Below are 16,394 nucleotides of genomic sequence, written 5' to 3'. Positions count from 1 at the left end.
AACTGCGAGGCAAAGCCTGAACAGATAACATGATTTGTGATACAACACACACACATTATTCTGTGCATCTGGACAGAGAGGTAAACTGACAGAAGGAGACAGAATGTCAGGTTAAGTTAAAGACCTTCCTCATCAGATGAGCTTTCAGTTGTTTTCTAAAAGAATGAATGGAGTCAGCTGATCTAATTAATTTCGGGATGTCATTCCAAAGTCTGGGTGCTATACAGCTGAAGGCCCTGCTGTCACCCATGGAGTGTAGGTTAATGTGGGGCAAAACAAGATGGCCAGAATCAGAGGAACATAGTGGGTAAACAGGGACATAGCGATGGAGAAGGTCACTGATGTAGTCTGATGCAAGGCCATTTAGAGGTTTGTAGGTAATTAATAGAATTTTAAATTCAATCCTGTAAGGCACAGGGAGCCAGTGGAGGCGAAGCAGGATGTGGAATGGTGTGTAGCGGTTGTGGAACAATGTGGAACAGGTGACAGATAAATGAAAAACATTGTTAATATGTGGTGGAGGGGTGGGTTGAAAAATAGCCCAAAATCCCACTTTGTTTTTTTTTTTTTTTAAAGTAACCCAGAAAACTGCAATCCCGTGAAAGCCAATTCTTTTCCCGTGGATAATGATTAAAAATAGTCCAACTGGATGAGAAAACTGTGGACCAGGCAACACTCTTTTCACCGCTACATATTCTGAGGTCTTGCCATATGGAACTCGCATTGGTAATACAGCTTTAGCTCTGAGTTATGCAGCAATTATGAATCTGGCTGTTTGGTTTTTATATTAATTTAAATGTGAAAAGGTTACATTCTAAATTCTATGTTAGCACAGTAAAAAAGATAAAAGTAATTGTAGGGCAGAACTTTCTTATCGGAGCAGCTTGGTCCATCTTCATGGATCCTATGTCCTGTGTCTGAATCCTGTCCTATGTAGACTTTGCCTATTCTTCCTGTATGTGTCTGTGTTGGTTTTCCTCCCATTTCCCGAAAAAGATAGACATTTAAGGTTGACTAGCAATTCCAAATTGGTCCTAATATGAACAAGTGTGGATGTGTGTGTACATTAGTGGGCACTGGCCAAGGCCATCACATGTCCTGCTCTCCAAGCTGCCAGGATAGGCTCCATCACCCAACAACACAAACTTGTGCTTTTAAGTTCACTGACAAGGAAGATAACAATCAATGTCCAGGATCAGCACTACAGTGGTGACAATACACACATTACAAAACATTTTAACGTCATTTAAGAGATATGAAAATTAAAGTAAAAGTAATTTTAAGTATCAGCTTTAAAAGATGTTGTTTTGTTCTTTTTCACAAACTCTTCCTATGCTGTTATCACAAGGTACATCATTCCAGTTATAGATGGAGTCTGCCCAGTGTCTTATATGAGCACAGTCCTCTCCATTTGGAGTATCGTCTTTCCAGTCATCAGGCTGTCCTTCTCCCCAGTAGCTGAATAAAAATATACATATTCTGATATTAAAATTACAGATATTGATAATTAGACCCAATTATCTATCTTGTCTTAGTAACATAAATAGATAACAGTTGATTCAGACCCCTTTTACTTTCTGCACACTTTATTGTGTTGTAGATTTTATTTTAAATGGATACATTTGCCATTTTTGCCTATCAATCTACCCTCAATAGCCCATAATGATAAAGTGAAAACATGTTTTCAGAAAGGTTTGCAGATTTATTCAAAATCAAAAACTGAAATCTCTCCTTCTTATAAGTATTCAGCCCCTAAACTGAGTACTTTGCTGAAGCTCCTTTGGCAGCAATTTCAGCTTTGAATCTTCTTGGGTGAGTCTACAAGCTTTACAAGCACACCTGAAATTGGGCAGTTTATTCCATTCTTTCTAAAATATCCTCTCAAGCTCTTTTAGATTGGATATGAAGCATTTGTAAACTGCCATCATCAGGTCTTTCTATAGATGTTCTATAGGGTTTAAGTCTGAGATTTAGGTGGACCACTCAAGAAAAGTCAGGGACTTATCCCGATGCCACTCCGGAGTCATTGGCATTCTGAAAGGTGAACTGTTGTCTCAGTCGGATATGGCCTGCACTATGGTGCAGGTTTTCATCAAGGGCATCTCTGTATTTGGTTGTAGTCATCGTTCACACAATTCAGACCAATTTTCCCGTCCCTGCTGTTGAGAAGCCACCCCAGCATGATGCTGCCACCACCATCACCATAGGGTTGGTATTTAGCAAGTGATGGGAAGTGCCTGATCTTCACCAGATATAGTGCTTGGAGTTCTGATCAAAGACTTCAGTTTTTGTATCATCAGACCAAAGAATATTTTTCTGTATGCTCCCTGAGACCTTTAAATGCCATTTGGCAAAAGCCAAGGGGGCTGTCATATTTCTTTAACTCAAGAGTGGCTCCTATCTGGCTGATGGAGTGCTGCAAAGATGGTCATCCTTCCAACTGACTCTCTCATCTCAGCAGAGGACTTCTGAAATTCTGTTAGAGTGACCACTGGGTTCTTGGTCACCTCACTGACTAATGCACGTCAGTAGTACTATCACACTAGAACTGTCAAAAAGGGAGATATGAATGATTGATGACCTTAAGCCCCGCCCCAAATTATAAATTATGAAGCGTATGCGACGAGTGACATGTGAAATTCATTTTAAAAACACTAGATTCAAAACTAATAATATTAAGAAAATATCAAAATAATAATAGGATCCTCATTAAAATACACACTTATCTTGCTTGTGTGTATCTTTTTAAAATTTAAAACTAATAACACTAAGAAAACATTACAATTTCAAATAAAATATGCATACCTCCTTTTTTTTTGGTAACGAGATTAAAATACTGTAATTATCTCTATCAAATAGGCACCCTTTACTTTAACAGATAAAAACACCCTGCCAAGAATCAAGTTTTCTATTATATTTTTTAAGCTGGCAACAGTTTAAATAAGCATACATCTGTTTCAAGCCACAGGAACTCGGTGTCTTAATCAGCAACTAAGTTTTTGCATCTTATTATTCTGAGAAATATTTATTTTTCTGAAAAGTGCACAAATCAGTGTATAGCAGGCTGCCATCACATGACCCTCAGGGGTGGTGCTCAGTCTGTTTGTACCTTTTGCCATCATAAATGGCAATCCTCCCAGATGTGTCAGCTGGGGATCGATCAACTGGGAGCCACTCAGCAGATGCTGGTACCTCACAGCCTTTTTTGACTACTTCCATCAAAATCATATTCTGACAAGTCAGGGTCCATTTTTGCTACTCACACCAGTGCTGGAAATCTCAGTCAAATCAATGAAGCTAACTTTCCTTCTAGCAAACAGAGTCAAACTAATACATAATGGTGGGGTTTGGTCACCATTTACAGTTGATTACTACCCTCTTGACAAAAGCCTTAAAGCGTAAATGATTGTTTATTTTAAAAATTCGAAAGCTAATGCTGTACAAAGCAATTCAGTCTAACAAATGATGTATGCTTTCACACAGTGTGCCCCGATCTGATACGTAGAGCTAATAATGTTTGAATGAGCAGATTTCTCCATCACAGAGTACCTCCGTCCCATGGAGGCGGAACATCAGCAACTTACTACCTTACTACTTAAGGTGCTATATAAATAAACAGTATTATTATTATTATTACTTCTTTCAAACATATAGGGCATGTGGCTCCACCCTTCTATGGCGGGCTGAGAAAGACAGACTGCATAAAAAGCTCTGGTTTAGCTTCATAGGAAAGCGAGCCTTTTTAGCATCACACACGTGGCACATGGCGCATGGAAGGAAGCTAAGGGCTCAAATGAGACTAATTCCATGCCAGACCAAGGGGAGGCAACATGCACTAACCCTTTCTCTCATTCCTCTACAGACCAATTATGGGAATTTCCTCCTGGACCACATGATGCCACTTCCAGTCCGGGCCTGATGATGTAATTTTCTTTTCCGACTCCGGTTGCTTCACTTCTGGTTCCGGCCCCGATGACCTCACTTCTTCTACCTTCCCATAAAACCATTTTATCTCATCTAAGTCAGTTCTGTTTTGGACTCGAATCTGTACACAACTGTGCAACCAGTTTACTGATTTTTCAGCCTTATTTCAAGTATATGGGTGGCTGCCCCAAACCTTTTTATAAATGTTCCTTTGACAACTTGCGTTGGAGTTCTTTTGAAAACAAAGGAAAAATACTTCTGCGGGTGTTTGTAAGCGCAAATGATCAAAATATAAGTTTTTATGGTCATGCCTCCTTAAACTGTTGAAATGATTGTCTCTTCAAATCTAATTTCCAATTAGACAGTTCCAACAATTTGTCACACTGTGAGCCGTCTCCAAGACCACTTTCGCCTGGAGGTAAGTTTTCTATTTTTCAAAATAAGGACTGTTTCCAATTATATTGGTCTGACTTTATAAATGAAGTATTTTTCTTATTTCAGAGGGTTGCAGTTTTTGGCCTGTTGATTGTACAAAAAGCGAGTTAGTTCTATTATGAATAAAATTTTCCTTTATACTTTTTCAAATACTCAAACGTTTAACATATGATTCAGAGTATGAGATCATGGTCTCGTTTGATACACCATGACTCCAGTTCATCTGGTCACAGAAATTCTACTCCTATTTCTGCCTCCTCAGCTTCTGTTTCTGCTTCAGCTCTCCTCTCTGCCTCCTCAGCTTCAGTAATGCCAGTTATGGTTGTCTCCTTTGTCGTGCCTGTTTCTGCTGGCTCCTCTGTTTCTGCTTCAGTCATGTCAGTTGTGGCAGACTCCTCTGTTTCAGTAGGTCCTTCTGTGGCTGGCCTCTCGATTGCCTTCAGGTGATAACAAAACATTTTTCAACAAATCAATAGACTGGTGTTTAATAATAATAAGAAATAAGACACCCATTAAATTTCGCTGATGCCTATGAAATAGAATTTAACGAGAAGGTGTTTAGTAGTTTTCATGAGACATTACAAGGAATTCCGGATATTTTTTCCGGTACTCTGAATCCAAATGATTGAATTATTAATTAGTTAGAACTACGAGCTGATTCCTTACCTGCTAGTGTTTTAATACAGATGACTGGAGCTAACCTTCGTGCAGGAGAGTTTCTTCAACAGATAAAGAATCTTCTTCAGAGTCACACGAGTGTATTCATGGATGCATCTCTGTTCTGGTAATACAGATTGTTCGGTCACGCCAGACCAGGGGGAGGCGACATGCACTAACCCTTTCTCTCATTTATCTGCAGACCAATTATGGGAAATTCCGCCTGGCCCACATGACGCCACTTCCAGTCTGGGCCCGATGATGTCATTTCTGGTTCCGACTCTGGTTTCCTCACTTACAGTTCTACCCCCAATGGCTGTGTGTGTGTGTGTGTGTGTTAACAACATTCGCAAGGTCACCACTCTACTCAAAATAGTTATGAAAGAAAATGAGGCATTTAATTATTTTATATAATTAAGGGAATCTGTTTTGCCTTTTGTCTGCTCGCCTTAATGGACCCCCAGCACAGACAAAATCCACAGTTGTACAAGCATGAAGCATACAACCTCCAGAGCAGGGCTCGACTATCTAAGCATGAAAAAATGCCCTTTGCAGATGTTCATAAATTTTAAAACTTACTAGACATTAAAATGGTTGTCTGGTACAGATGTCCAAGAATTGAGAATTTTTTTTAATTTTGAAAGCTCCTGCGGTGGAAATCCTAAAACATTTTCTTATATTTTTGGATGGTAGCCATTATTACAGAATTTTGAATCTAAGGGGTTTGCTGGGTGTAAAATACTTGTGTGACTACTGTTATGCAGGCTACCACTCACCCTTAGCCATCGCTGTGAAGGACACTGCAATGTCTGGTTTTCTCCCGACTGCAGACAGATCCTGGGAAGAGATTATCAAGTGTGTTGATTGCAACCGTTACTGTATGTCCCAATTTTGTTTTATACATTACACCATTTCTTTTTTTTTTATTCATTTTATTGGAATCATTCCATACAAATCAATCAATTTTTACAAAAAATAGGATTGAGAACAAGTCGATCCCCACCCCTGAGAGAAAGAGCATGGCCAACGGGGTAAAACTTAAGACTTGTAAGCATACCTAAATTGATGAGTTTGATAAGCCCATAGAGATGAATGACGAAGAATAAGAAATGCAGAGATAATTGCTTCCTCTGTGCTTTAAGAGCTTATTCTAAAATATTACTGATTATAACCTGCCATGTTTTGAAAAAAATCTGCATAGCTCCTCTGAGTATTTGATTTTTTCCAATTTCAAATAGTATAACACATCGGTATCCCACTGACTTAAAAGAGGAGAGTTAGGATTCTTCCATTTTAGCAAAATAAGTCTGCGTGCCAAAAGTGTAGTGAATGCAATTACAGTTTGTTTGTCCTTCTCCAGTTTACGCCCATCTGGAAGAACCATAAACACAGCTGTTAATGGGTTAGGAGGGATTGTGACACCAAGGCTGTCTGAAAGGTAATTAAAAATTTTGGTCCAGAATAATGTTCATTTGGTGCAGGCCCAGAACATGTGACCCAGTTAGGCTGGGACTTGATTGCAGCGTTCGCAGGTTGGATCATGCCCTGGAAACATTTTGGAGATTTTTAGACGAGACAGAAGTGCTCGATATATAATTTTGAGTTGAATAATTGTATGCTTTGCACATATGGAGCTCGAGTGAATTCTCTGCATTGCTACTTTCCGCTCCTTTTCTGATATGTTGAGTGAGAGATCATTTTCCTATTGTCCTCTTGGATCTTTGAAAGGGAGGGACTGTAAAATCATTTTATATATTGAAGAGATGGTGTCTAAGTCCTTGAAATTGAGCAATATTTTTTCCAGCATGGACGAGGGTGCAAGATGAGGAAAATCGGGCAGGTTCTGTTTACAACACACCATTTCTATATTTAATAAAAAAGACCAATGTTATGGAAGCAGCTTGCGACACTGAAAAAATGTGTCCCCTGTGTTACAAAACTTATTTGCTGCCTCGAAACCACGTAACTGTCGCCCTAAGGAATGTCATGTTTGTAATTCAAATTGAAAATGAGGTAGAAAAGCATCAATGCATTATAGAAACCTTGAAGCCGGAGCACTTGTGTGATAAATATATGTTTTGTGATTTTGAAAGTCGGCAAGAAACAGGAGTACACACTACAAATTATGTAAACTGTATGTCCTTGCATGGGAAATCCTGGTTCTCCGCGGAGAAGACTGTGTACACCAGTTCTTCACCAGATACCACTGGCCTAAGTAACAAGGCTATAACTTCATAGTGCACAATTCGAAACGTTACAATGGGTACCTTTTAATGAAGCATTTGATAAAAAATGGAATGAACCCTCAGGTTACTACTCAAGGAAATAAGTTGTGTTGCTTAACTGATTTCGGGTTATCAATTACATTTTATCGAGTCGCTCAACGTTTTGCCAGTAAGGTTGAGTGCCATGCCTAAAGCCATGGGGCTTGAAGCTGAAAAGGAGTATTTTCTCCATTTTTTCATTACGGCTGAAAACTAGGATTATATTGGATCCTATCTTGAGCCTCAATGCTATAGCATGCAGAGCATGATGATGAAAGAAAAAGATGATTTTTTTTTGCCTTTTATGAGAATATCAAACACAGTATTTTTAACTTTAAAGAGGAGATGGCTATTTATTGAAAAAATGATGCAGAAATTCTTACGACTGCCTGCATCAGATTTAGAGACGAGGTCATCAAACTTGACAATATTGACCCATTTCAATGCATGACCCTAGTCTCTCTGTGTATGGCCATGTACCGGCAAAACTGCATGTCTCCAAAATCTATCAGCATAATTCTTTCTGACCATTACCTCAGTAATCAGAAAAACTATTCAAACGCCTCTATTCAATGACTGATATATCTCTGCGAAACAGAAAAGTTGAACATTCAGCACACTCTAAACCAGTGGTCTCAAACTCCAGTCCCGGGCCACAGTGGCTGCAGGTTTTCATTCTAACCATTTTCTTAATTGGTGAACAGTTTTTGCTGCTAATTAACTCCTTTTATTTTAATGGACTTGTTTTTTAAGATTTGTTCCCCTGAATTTCTTCATCGTTCCTCTGAATTGCTTCATTTCTTGCCTTAAATGGCACTTGAACAGAAATTAAATGTGAACTGAGCAAGCCAACAGATGACCAACTAAGTTAAACTCCAACCAATTTCACTCCAACCAGTTGCTTAATTAGGGGCTGATTCTTGTTGTTCATTAAACTTGTTCTTTAATTCCGAGGCTTGTTGCTGCTCTCATTGGGCAATAGCATACATTTCTGGAATTGTTGATTTTCTCTTTTCTAAGAGCGCTGGTCAAATGTTTTGAAGACTTGAGCAGATCAACATTTCCAAGACCTTCATCTTTCTTTATTTTCAGACACTGTAAGAGCCATTTTCCAAGTTCAATAAAATGTATGAATATTTACTAGATGATAATGCATAAAATATGGGAGGTTCCTAAAACCCCCGTGAATAGAATTGAGTTGGTATTTTCCTGTCATCTCTTAACAGTTTTTGAGTAAACAATGTTCTTTAGTAAGTGTTTAGTCTTACCTTGTGTAAGGTATAGAGGCATACGGTTTTTTAACCGTGTCCTTGAAAGAATTCGTTTTATGCTCGCGTTCGTGCTTATGCACGGTGAGCTTGGCGCATATCTAAGTGCCAACGGCCTAAAGGTCTTTTGAGTGTGATGTAACTCGTAAATTAAAAGATCTAAGTTTTGGACCGTATGTTTAAAGCATACAGAAGAAGAAATAAATAACCTTTAAGTACAGAAGTAACCAAAGCTTCATAAGAAAAACTAAGTTTATAGAAGATACATTTTTCCCTTTTTTTGCCTTTATTCTTTGTGTGTAACTATTTTTCTTTTTATTCTTGTATGGATTATTTGCCTTTAACTTTCACTAAATATTTTTAAAACGAACTTTTGGACTGAGAGATTTCTTTGACACGCGTCTTACCCGTGCCTGACTTCACCTTACGTAAAGCGGCAACACTAAAGTTAAAAAACCAGCCTGAAGTTTTGAAACCTGCTTAAGATCTGAACCTGCCTAGGACTGAAAGTTTAAAACTGCCTTGGATCATAAAAGAAAGCAAGCCTGCATTTTCAACGCCATGGCATCTGAGTCCGGGAGCCAGAGAACATTTCGAACCCCCATTGAAAGTAACAGTGGTGTGAGTGGAAGTCACAACGATCAGGATGTTTCAATGGAAGATCATCTTGATGATGACATAAAGCCGTCCAATTCATTAATATCTAAACTTCAGTCTGAAATGGACTACAAATACAAACAATTATCTATTACAATGAAGACTGTAAATGAATTAAAAAGAAATGAACTTAATTACGAATCTATAAAATCGATCTTCGAAAACTCGTTCTTTAACATGAGAATGGAATATAAAAGGTTAAACGACAAACTCTTATCCCTCCAGAGTAACGAAGATATACGGAAAATGCTACAAAAGGACTTTGATGCTAAAATAGAAACTATTCGCACATTTTCGGAAAATACGATGGAATGGGTCTTTGAAGTACGTCAAAATATAAGCCTCAACCAGCAGCCTGACTTTTCGGCTAGCCAATTCAAGGATTACAGAACGACGAATGACTTTCCTGACGTCTCGCCAGAAGATAGTGTCTCACAGGTTTCCATTCAAAGTAAAAGTCATATAAGTTCTGCGGCGAATTCAGCCAAAGCCTCCCAAATCTCCGCAAAATCTAAACGTAGTACAAGTTCAGCCGGGACTTCTATGAGCGCCATCAGATCTCAAGAGGCAGCACACGCTGTGCTGTTGGCTAAAGCGGAAAACCAAAGAAAGCAACAGGCTCTAGATTTGGAAGAAATGCAGTTAAAAATAAAGAGAAAGGCTGAGGAAATGCAGAGAAAAGCTGAAGAAGCTCAGCTAAAAGCTAAAAGAGATCAATTGGCTTTAGAGGCAGCTATTGCAGAATCAGAAGCGAAATTAAAAGCACTTAAAGGGCGCAAACGCAGTCCTAATAGACTAAGCCAGAAACCAGATGTGAAATTTGAAAAGTCGCAAGATGCGAACAGTTACAACTTTACAAATACGAATGAAAGTAAAAATAATCCACAGCAACCGCCTTATCAGCAACAAAACGAAGCACCTCTTCAACAATCGCTTTATGAAAAACGCTACGATCAACAGAAAGAACAACAGAATAAGACACAAGCTCCTAATGTACCCCATAAAAAGATCCCAGTGTTTGAAGGCGATCCATTGACTTATATAAACTTTATAAGAGCATTTGATCGAATCATAGACCAAGAAGTGAGTGATCCTGATAGCAAACTAGGGTATTTGATACAATTCACCAAGGGCGAACCTAAAAATATAGCTCTAAACAACTTATACTTACCGCCAGAAGAAGGATATAGAAATACCAGAATTAGAAAAATTTTACGGAAACCACGCTCATATAGGAGATGCTTACATGATGAAAGTAAGGAAGTGGCCACACTTGAAATCAGGAGATATTGAAAGTTTAAAGACATACACCCTCTTCATTGGTAATTGTAAAAGTGTTATGTCGGGCTTAAAAGACGGACACGAATTCGAAAACAATTTAAATATCCGCATTATGTCATCGAAGCTCCCCCAAGAACTACGAGAGCTCTGGCAAAATAAAGCAACAGAGATGGAAAGTAAAGAAAGAAGAAAACCAGGTCTAGCTGACTTATATAGTTTCTTGGAAGATCGAATCATAGCCTCCCTGCATCCAATGTATGGTGCTTGCTATACAAACTATACCTTCAAAAGAGAGAAAGAAAAGGCTGATTACGAAAAATATCCTGTGAAAGGCAGAACGAGAAAGGACAACTTCGTCTCAAATTTTGCCACTACTGTTGAAAAAGAAATTAAAAAGGAGACAACTGAGCGTGTACACAGTAAGCACTGTTTTTTCTGTGACAAAAAGCATGATCTTAATGACTGCAACGCAATTCAGAAATTAACTTATGAAGGTAAAATTGACTTTTTGAAATCTAAAGACTTATGCTTTAAGTGCCTTAAACAAGGACATTTTAGTAAAGTCTGTGAAGAAAAGATTAAATGCCAAATATGCTCTCAGTTACATCCAGTAATTCTGCATATGAATAAGGAAAGAGGGACCGGCGATACAGCCGCACCTCCTAAAGAGGAACACGTTATGTCGGAAGAGAAAAACATTTCTTTTGCCCATATTTCTGTAGAACCAATAGAGACTTGTTCTGATACCGGGGCCGGTAAAGAGTGTGTCTTAGCTGTGGCTCCAGTTCAAGTTAAGTCTGAAACGAATGAAAAATGTGTAGAAACATATGATCTAAAGGTGTCTGACAGCTCAGCTACATTTGGCACTGAAAGTCTGCAAAAGCAGTTAAATCTTTCAGGAAGAAAGTCTCACATCTACATCAGCACTGTAGAAAGAGACACAGTAAATAGTCAGAAATTAGTAAAGTGTACAATCTTAACGGAGTTACAAGTCTGTGAGATAGAAGAAAATACATTTTTTGATACACCAAAAGTGTACACACTGAACTCTGTAACAGTGAGAAGGGAGAACAAATTATTTTTTTATAAAGTAAGAGACATTGGTCAAGACCTACTGTATGTATACTTAAATTTGACTTGAAATAACTTACTATACTGAACATTGCCAACATCAGGCACATTATATGTTTGCAGTTCTTTAAGGGGAAGCATATGGAATGCACACAATCACTTGTCAAGGTGAATTATTTTTAAATTCATTTAAACAGCATACACATCATTAAGATGACATAATCTTTGTTAGTATAATGGTAAATAGTACAAGCAGTAGCATACTGTACACTTAATTATTCATGGCTGCTTTCCTGAATTTAACACTATTAGTTAATTCTTTAAAGAAATTATGCATTATGTTGACACACATTACACAGACAGATCACACAAATAAGATTTATCAGATTAAACAACAGTAGTGGAATGTTTTCTATAGCAAAATTACAGCAGCTTTGTAATTAGATGTAATTGCAGTAGTGTTTTGAAGATTTCTTGATAACTGCATCATTTTCTGTCTCAATACAAACTTTTTTCGGTTTATGTTTTAGGTGTTGTGGTAGTTAGACAGATGGGCAGCATGGTGGCGCTGCTGCCTCGCAGTTAGGAGACCCGGGTTCGCTTCCTGGGTCCTCCCTGCGTGGAGTTTGCATGTTCTCCCGTGTCTGCGTGGGTTTCCTCCGGGTGCTCCGGTTTCCTCCCACAGTCCAAAGACATGCAGGTTAGGTGGATTGGCGATTCTAAATTGGCCCTAGTGTGTGCTTGGTGTGTGGGTGTGTCCTGTGGTGGGTTGGCACCCTGCCCAGGATTGGTCCCTGCCCTGGGATTGGCTCCAGCAGACCCCCGTGACCCTGTGTTCGGATTCAGCGGGTTGGATAATGGATGGATGGTAGTTAGACAGTGATATGGTAGTTTTGTAGGTGAGGTATAATATAGTAAAAGTATGGAAAAAAGCTGAGCATAGATTCTGTATAATATTGTAAACAAGCATCCACCCAATACAAATATCCAGCATGGCCCCAAACATCTAACTCCACCCCAGACATCCAGCTCCTCCCTGTTCTGCACTCGTTTGTGTTTTCTTCTATGCTGGGCTGCTCTAAATCAAAGCACCACTATGGTGTTATCAAACCAGTTTTTCTATTGTACGTTCTTTTTGATGCAAATATGTACAATTAATAAATTAGCAGACTAGAATGAATGTTTCCATTTTTTGCTTCTGTTTTGTGTTTCTTTGCGAATATTACAATGCTTTTTGTAATTATTTGTGTGTGTGTATGTATATCTATGCTAATAAAAGGCAAAGCCCTCAGTGACTGACTGACTCATCACTAATTCTCCAACTTCCTGTGTAGGTAGAAGGCTGAAATTTGGCAGTCTCATTCCTTACAGCTTCCTTACAAAATTTGGGTAGGTTTCATTTTGAAATTATACGCGTAATGGTCATAACTGGAACCTATTTTTCTCCACATACTGTAATGGACTTTAGCTCGATGGTCGTGGGGGGCGGAGCTGCGTGTCACATCATCACGCCTCCCACGTAATCACGTGAACTGACTGTGAACGCACTACGTAGAAAAGAAGGAAGAGCTCTCAAAGAGCGCTGAACAAAAACGCATACAAGCTTATTCATAAGTGCAGCTACTGCGGAAACAAAGCACGGTGTAAACCGTAAGTTTAAATTAATTTTATGGGCACGTTCCCGCTGCTGTTTGTCATGCCTTCGTCGAATACTTTATTAGCGAGATACAAGTTTATTGAGAAGACACGAGGTATAAATAAGACTTTGGATCACTTTTAACGGAGTTAAAATTGCTGTAGTGAGAAACTTTTAAGTGCAGGGTCTTAGCTAACATTAAATGAAGCCGTGGACATCGCAACATCACACAAGAGAGCAGCTCACATGAACTAACTAAACGCAGTACGAGTGATCACTTCCATGCATCAAACCTGTTCAAAAAACACATTACACAATTGACAAGGTAGGAAAAGAATAACGCGGTCTTGCGGAAGCAACTTCATCACGCTGCCACCAAATACTCACAGAAAAATCCACAAGTTAATACACACGCTGTCTCTAGAGTTTCTCCACACTCAATTTATGCCTCGCATGCCCGTTATACCCTCTGATCTCCCATTTCAATTCAGATGCCTCCAATTTCCAGTAAGGCTCTGCTTCGCGATGACAAGTAAGAAGTCTCAGGGACAGACGCTACAAAAAGTTTGCCATTGATTTCAGGCAAGATTGCTTTTCTCCTGGACAACTATACGTTGCATTCTCAAGAGTGAGCTTGCGCAGCTTCGTCATATTACAACCGGACTGCTGAACTGACAACGTGCTATATAAAGAGAACTATAACAATCATAATAAACGAACAATAAAACAGTGGAGAACCCGTGGATTAAATAAAAAGGCAGCTTTCTTGGCGAAGCAAGGAAAAAGGATGGCCTTATATGTTCGTTTATAAAACAGCGGAGAAGCCGTGTAAAGGCTGCTTCACAAAAAACCAGCGGAGCGCCTTATATGAGCAGGCAGTCAGCTAAAGAGGGGAATCAATAAATAACTATAATCGTAATAACTGAACAAAAAATAGCGTGCAAGCCGCGGATTAAATAAAGAAGATGGGTACCTAAACAGTACAGTTAGTCTCAAATAGCTACACAAATAACTATAGCAATCATATTAAACGAACAATAAAACAGTACAGAACCGCGAAGCAAGGAGAAACGATGGCCTCATATGGCATTCGTTTATAAAGCAGTGGGGATGCAGTGTGAAGGCAGCTACACAAAAAAACAGCAGAGCGCCACACTCTGAATGTATTCCTTGCATCACCGTTATACCCTCTGATCTCCCATTTCAATTCAAATGCCTCCAATTTCCAGTAAGGCTCTGCTTCGCGATGACAATTACTAAGTATCAGAGACAGACACTACAAAAGGTTGCCATTGATTTGAGGCAACATTGTTTTTCTCCTGGACAAAACTATACGTTGCATTCTCAAAAGTAAGCTCAGTGCGCAGCTTGGTCATATTACAACCGGAGTGCTGAACTGACAACGTGGTATACAAAGGTCGCTGCGAAGCGTGGGGATTTTGCTATATACAGTAAATATATATGTAGATATGTATATATGTATGTGTGTGTATATATACAGTACAGGCCAAAAGTTTGGACACACCTCCTCATTCAATGTGTTTTCTTTATTTTCATGACCATTTACAGCACTCCATCACTCTCCTTCTTGGTCAAATAGCCCTTACACAGCCTGGAGGTGTGTTTGGGGTCATTGTCCTGTTGAAAAATAAATGATCGTCCAACTAACCTGACTTCTGCACAACACAACTGCTGGTCCCAACCCCATTGATAAAGCAAGAAATTCCACTAAATAACCCTGATAAGGCACACCTGTGAAGTGAAAACCATTTCAGGTGACTACCTGTTGAAGCTCATCAAGAGAATGCCAAGAGTGTGCAAAGCAGTAATCAGAGCAAAGGGTAGCTATTTTAAAGAAACTAGAATATAAAACATGTTTTCAGTTATTTCACCTTTTACATAACTCCACATGTGTTCATTCATAGTTTTGATGCCTTCAGTGAGAATCTACCAATGTAAATGGTCATGAAAATAAAGAAAACACATTGAATGAGGAGGTGTGTCCAAACTTTTGGCCTGTACTGTATATATATATATATATATATATATATATATATATATATATATATGTGGATATGTATATATATATATATGTGTGTATATATATATGTAGATCTGTATATAAACTGCTCAAAAAAATTAAAGGAACACTTTGAAAACACATCAGATCTCAATGGGAAAAAGAAATCCTCCTGTATATCTATACTGATATAGACTGGGTAATGTGTTAGGAACGAAAGGATGCCACATCGTTTGATGGAAATGAAAATGATCAACCTACAGAGCCCTGAATTCAAAGACGCCCCAAAAATCAGAGTGAAAAAATTATGTGGCAGGCTAGTCCATTTTGCCAAAATTTAATTGCAGCAACTCAAAATTATACGCAGCACTTTCTATGGCCCCTGTGTTCTTGTATACATGCCTGACAACATCGGTGCATGCTTCTAATGAGATGACAGATGGTGTTGTGGGGGATCTCCTCCCAGATCTGGACCAGGGCATCACTGAGCTCCTGGACAGTCTGAGGTGCCACCTGGTGGCATTGGATGGACCAAAACATAATGTCCCAGAGGTGTTCTATTGGATTTAGGTCAGGAAAGTGTGGTGGCCAGTCAATGGTATCAATTCCTTCATCCTCCAGGAACTGCCTGCATACTCTCACCACATGAGGCCAAGAATTGTCGTGCACCAGGAGCCACTGTACCAGCATAGGGTCTGACAATGGGTCCAAGGATTTCATCCTGATACCTAATGGCAGCCAAGGTGCCTTTGTCAAGCCTGTAGCGGTCTGTGTGACCCTCCATGGATATGCCTCCCCAGATAATCATTAACCAACCACCAAACTGCTCATGCTGAATGATGTTACAGGCAGCATAATGTTCTCCATGGCTTCTCCAGACCCTTTCACTTCTGTCACGTGCTCAGGGTGAACCTGCTCTCATCTGTAAAAAGCACAGGGCACCAGTGGTGCATCTGCCAATTCTGGTATTCTATGGCGAATGCCAATCGAGCTGCATGCTGCTGGGCAGTGAGCTCAGGACCCATTAGAGGACATGGGGCCCTTGGGTCACCCTCATGAAGTCTTTCTGGTTGTTTGGTCAGAGACATTTACACCAGTGGCCTGCTGGAGGTCATTTTGTAGGGCTCTGGCAGTGCTCATCCTGTTCCTCCTTGCCCAAAGGAGCAGATACTGGTCCTGCT

The 16,394-nt window shown here is 39.3% G+C and overlaps 1 protein-coding gene across 1 annotated transcript in view; it reads right to left on the bottom strand.

Moving 5' to 3' along the window:
* Positions 1–222: 222 nt before the first annotated feature.
* Positions 223–16,394, bottom strand: part of LOC120524992 (CD209 antigen-like protein C) — a 60,513-nt gene continuing 44,341 nt past the window's right edge. The window contains exon 6 of the mRNA XM_039746910.1: positions 223–1,458. Within this exon, the coding sequence (XP_039602844.1) occupies positions 1,293–1,458 (166 nt within the window). The 3' untranslated portion in view covers positions 223–1,292. The remainder of the gene's footprint in view (positions 1,459–16,394) is intronic.

Source organism: Polypterus senegalus, chromosome 3 (genome assembly GCF_016835505.1).
Source record: "Polypterus senegalus isolate Bchr_013 chromosome 3, ASM1683550v1, whole genome shotgun sequence".
Classification (NCBI taxonomy): Eukaryota; Metazoa; Chordata; class Cladistia; order Polypteriformes; family Polypteridae; genus Polypterus; species Polypterus senegalus.
Note: the sequence above shows the minus strand (reverse complement) of the source record. Positions and strands in the feature narration are given on the sequence as shown.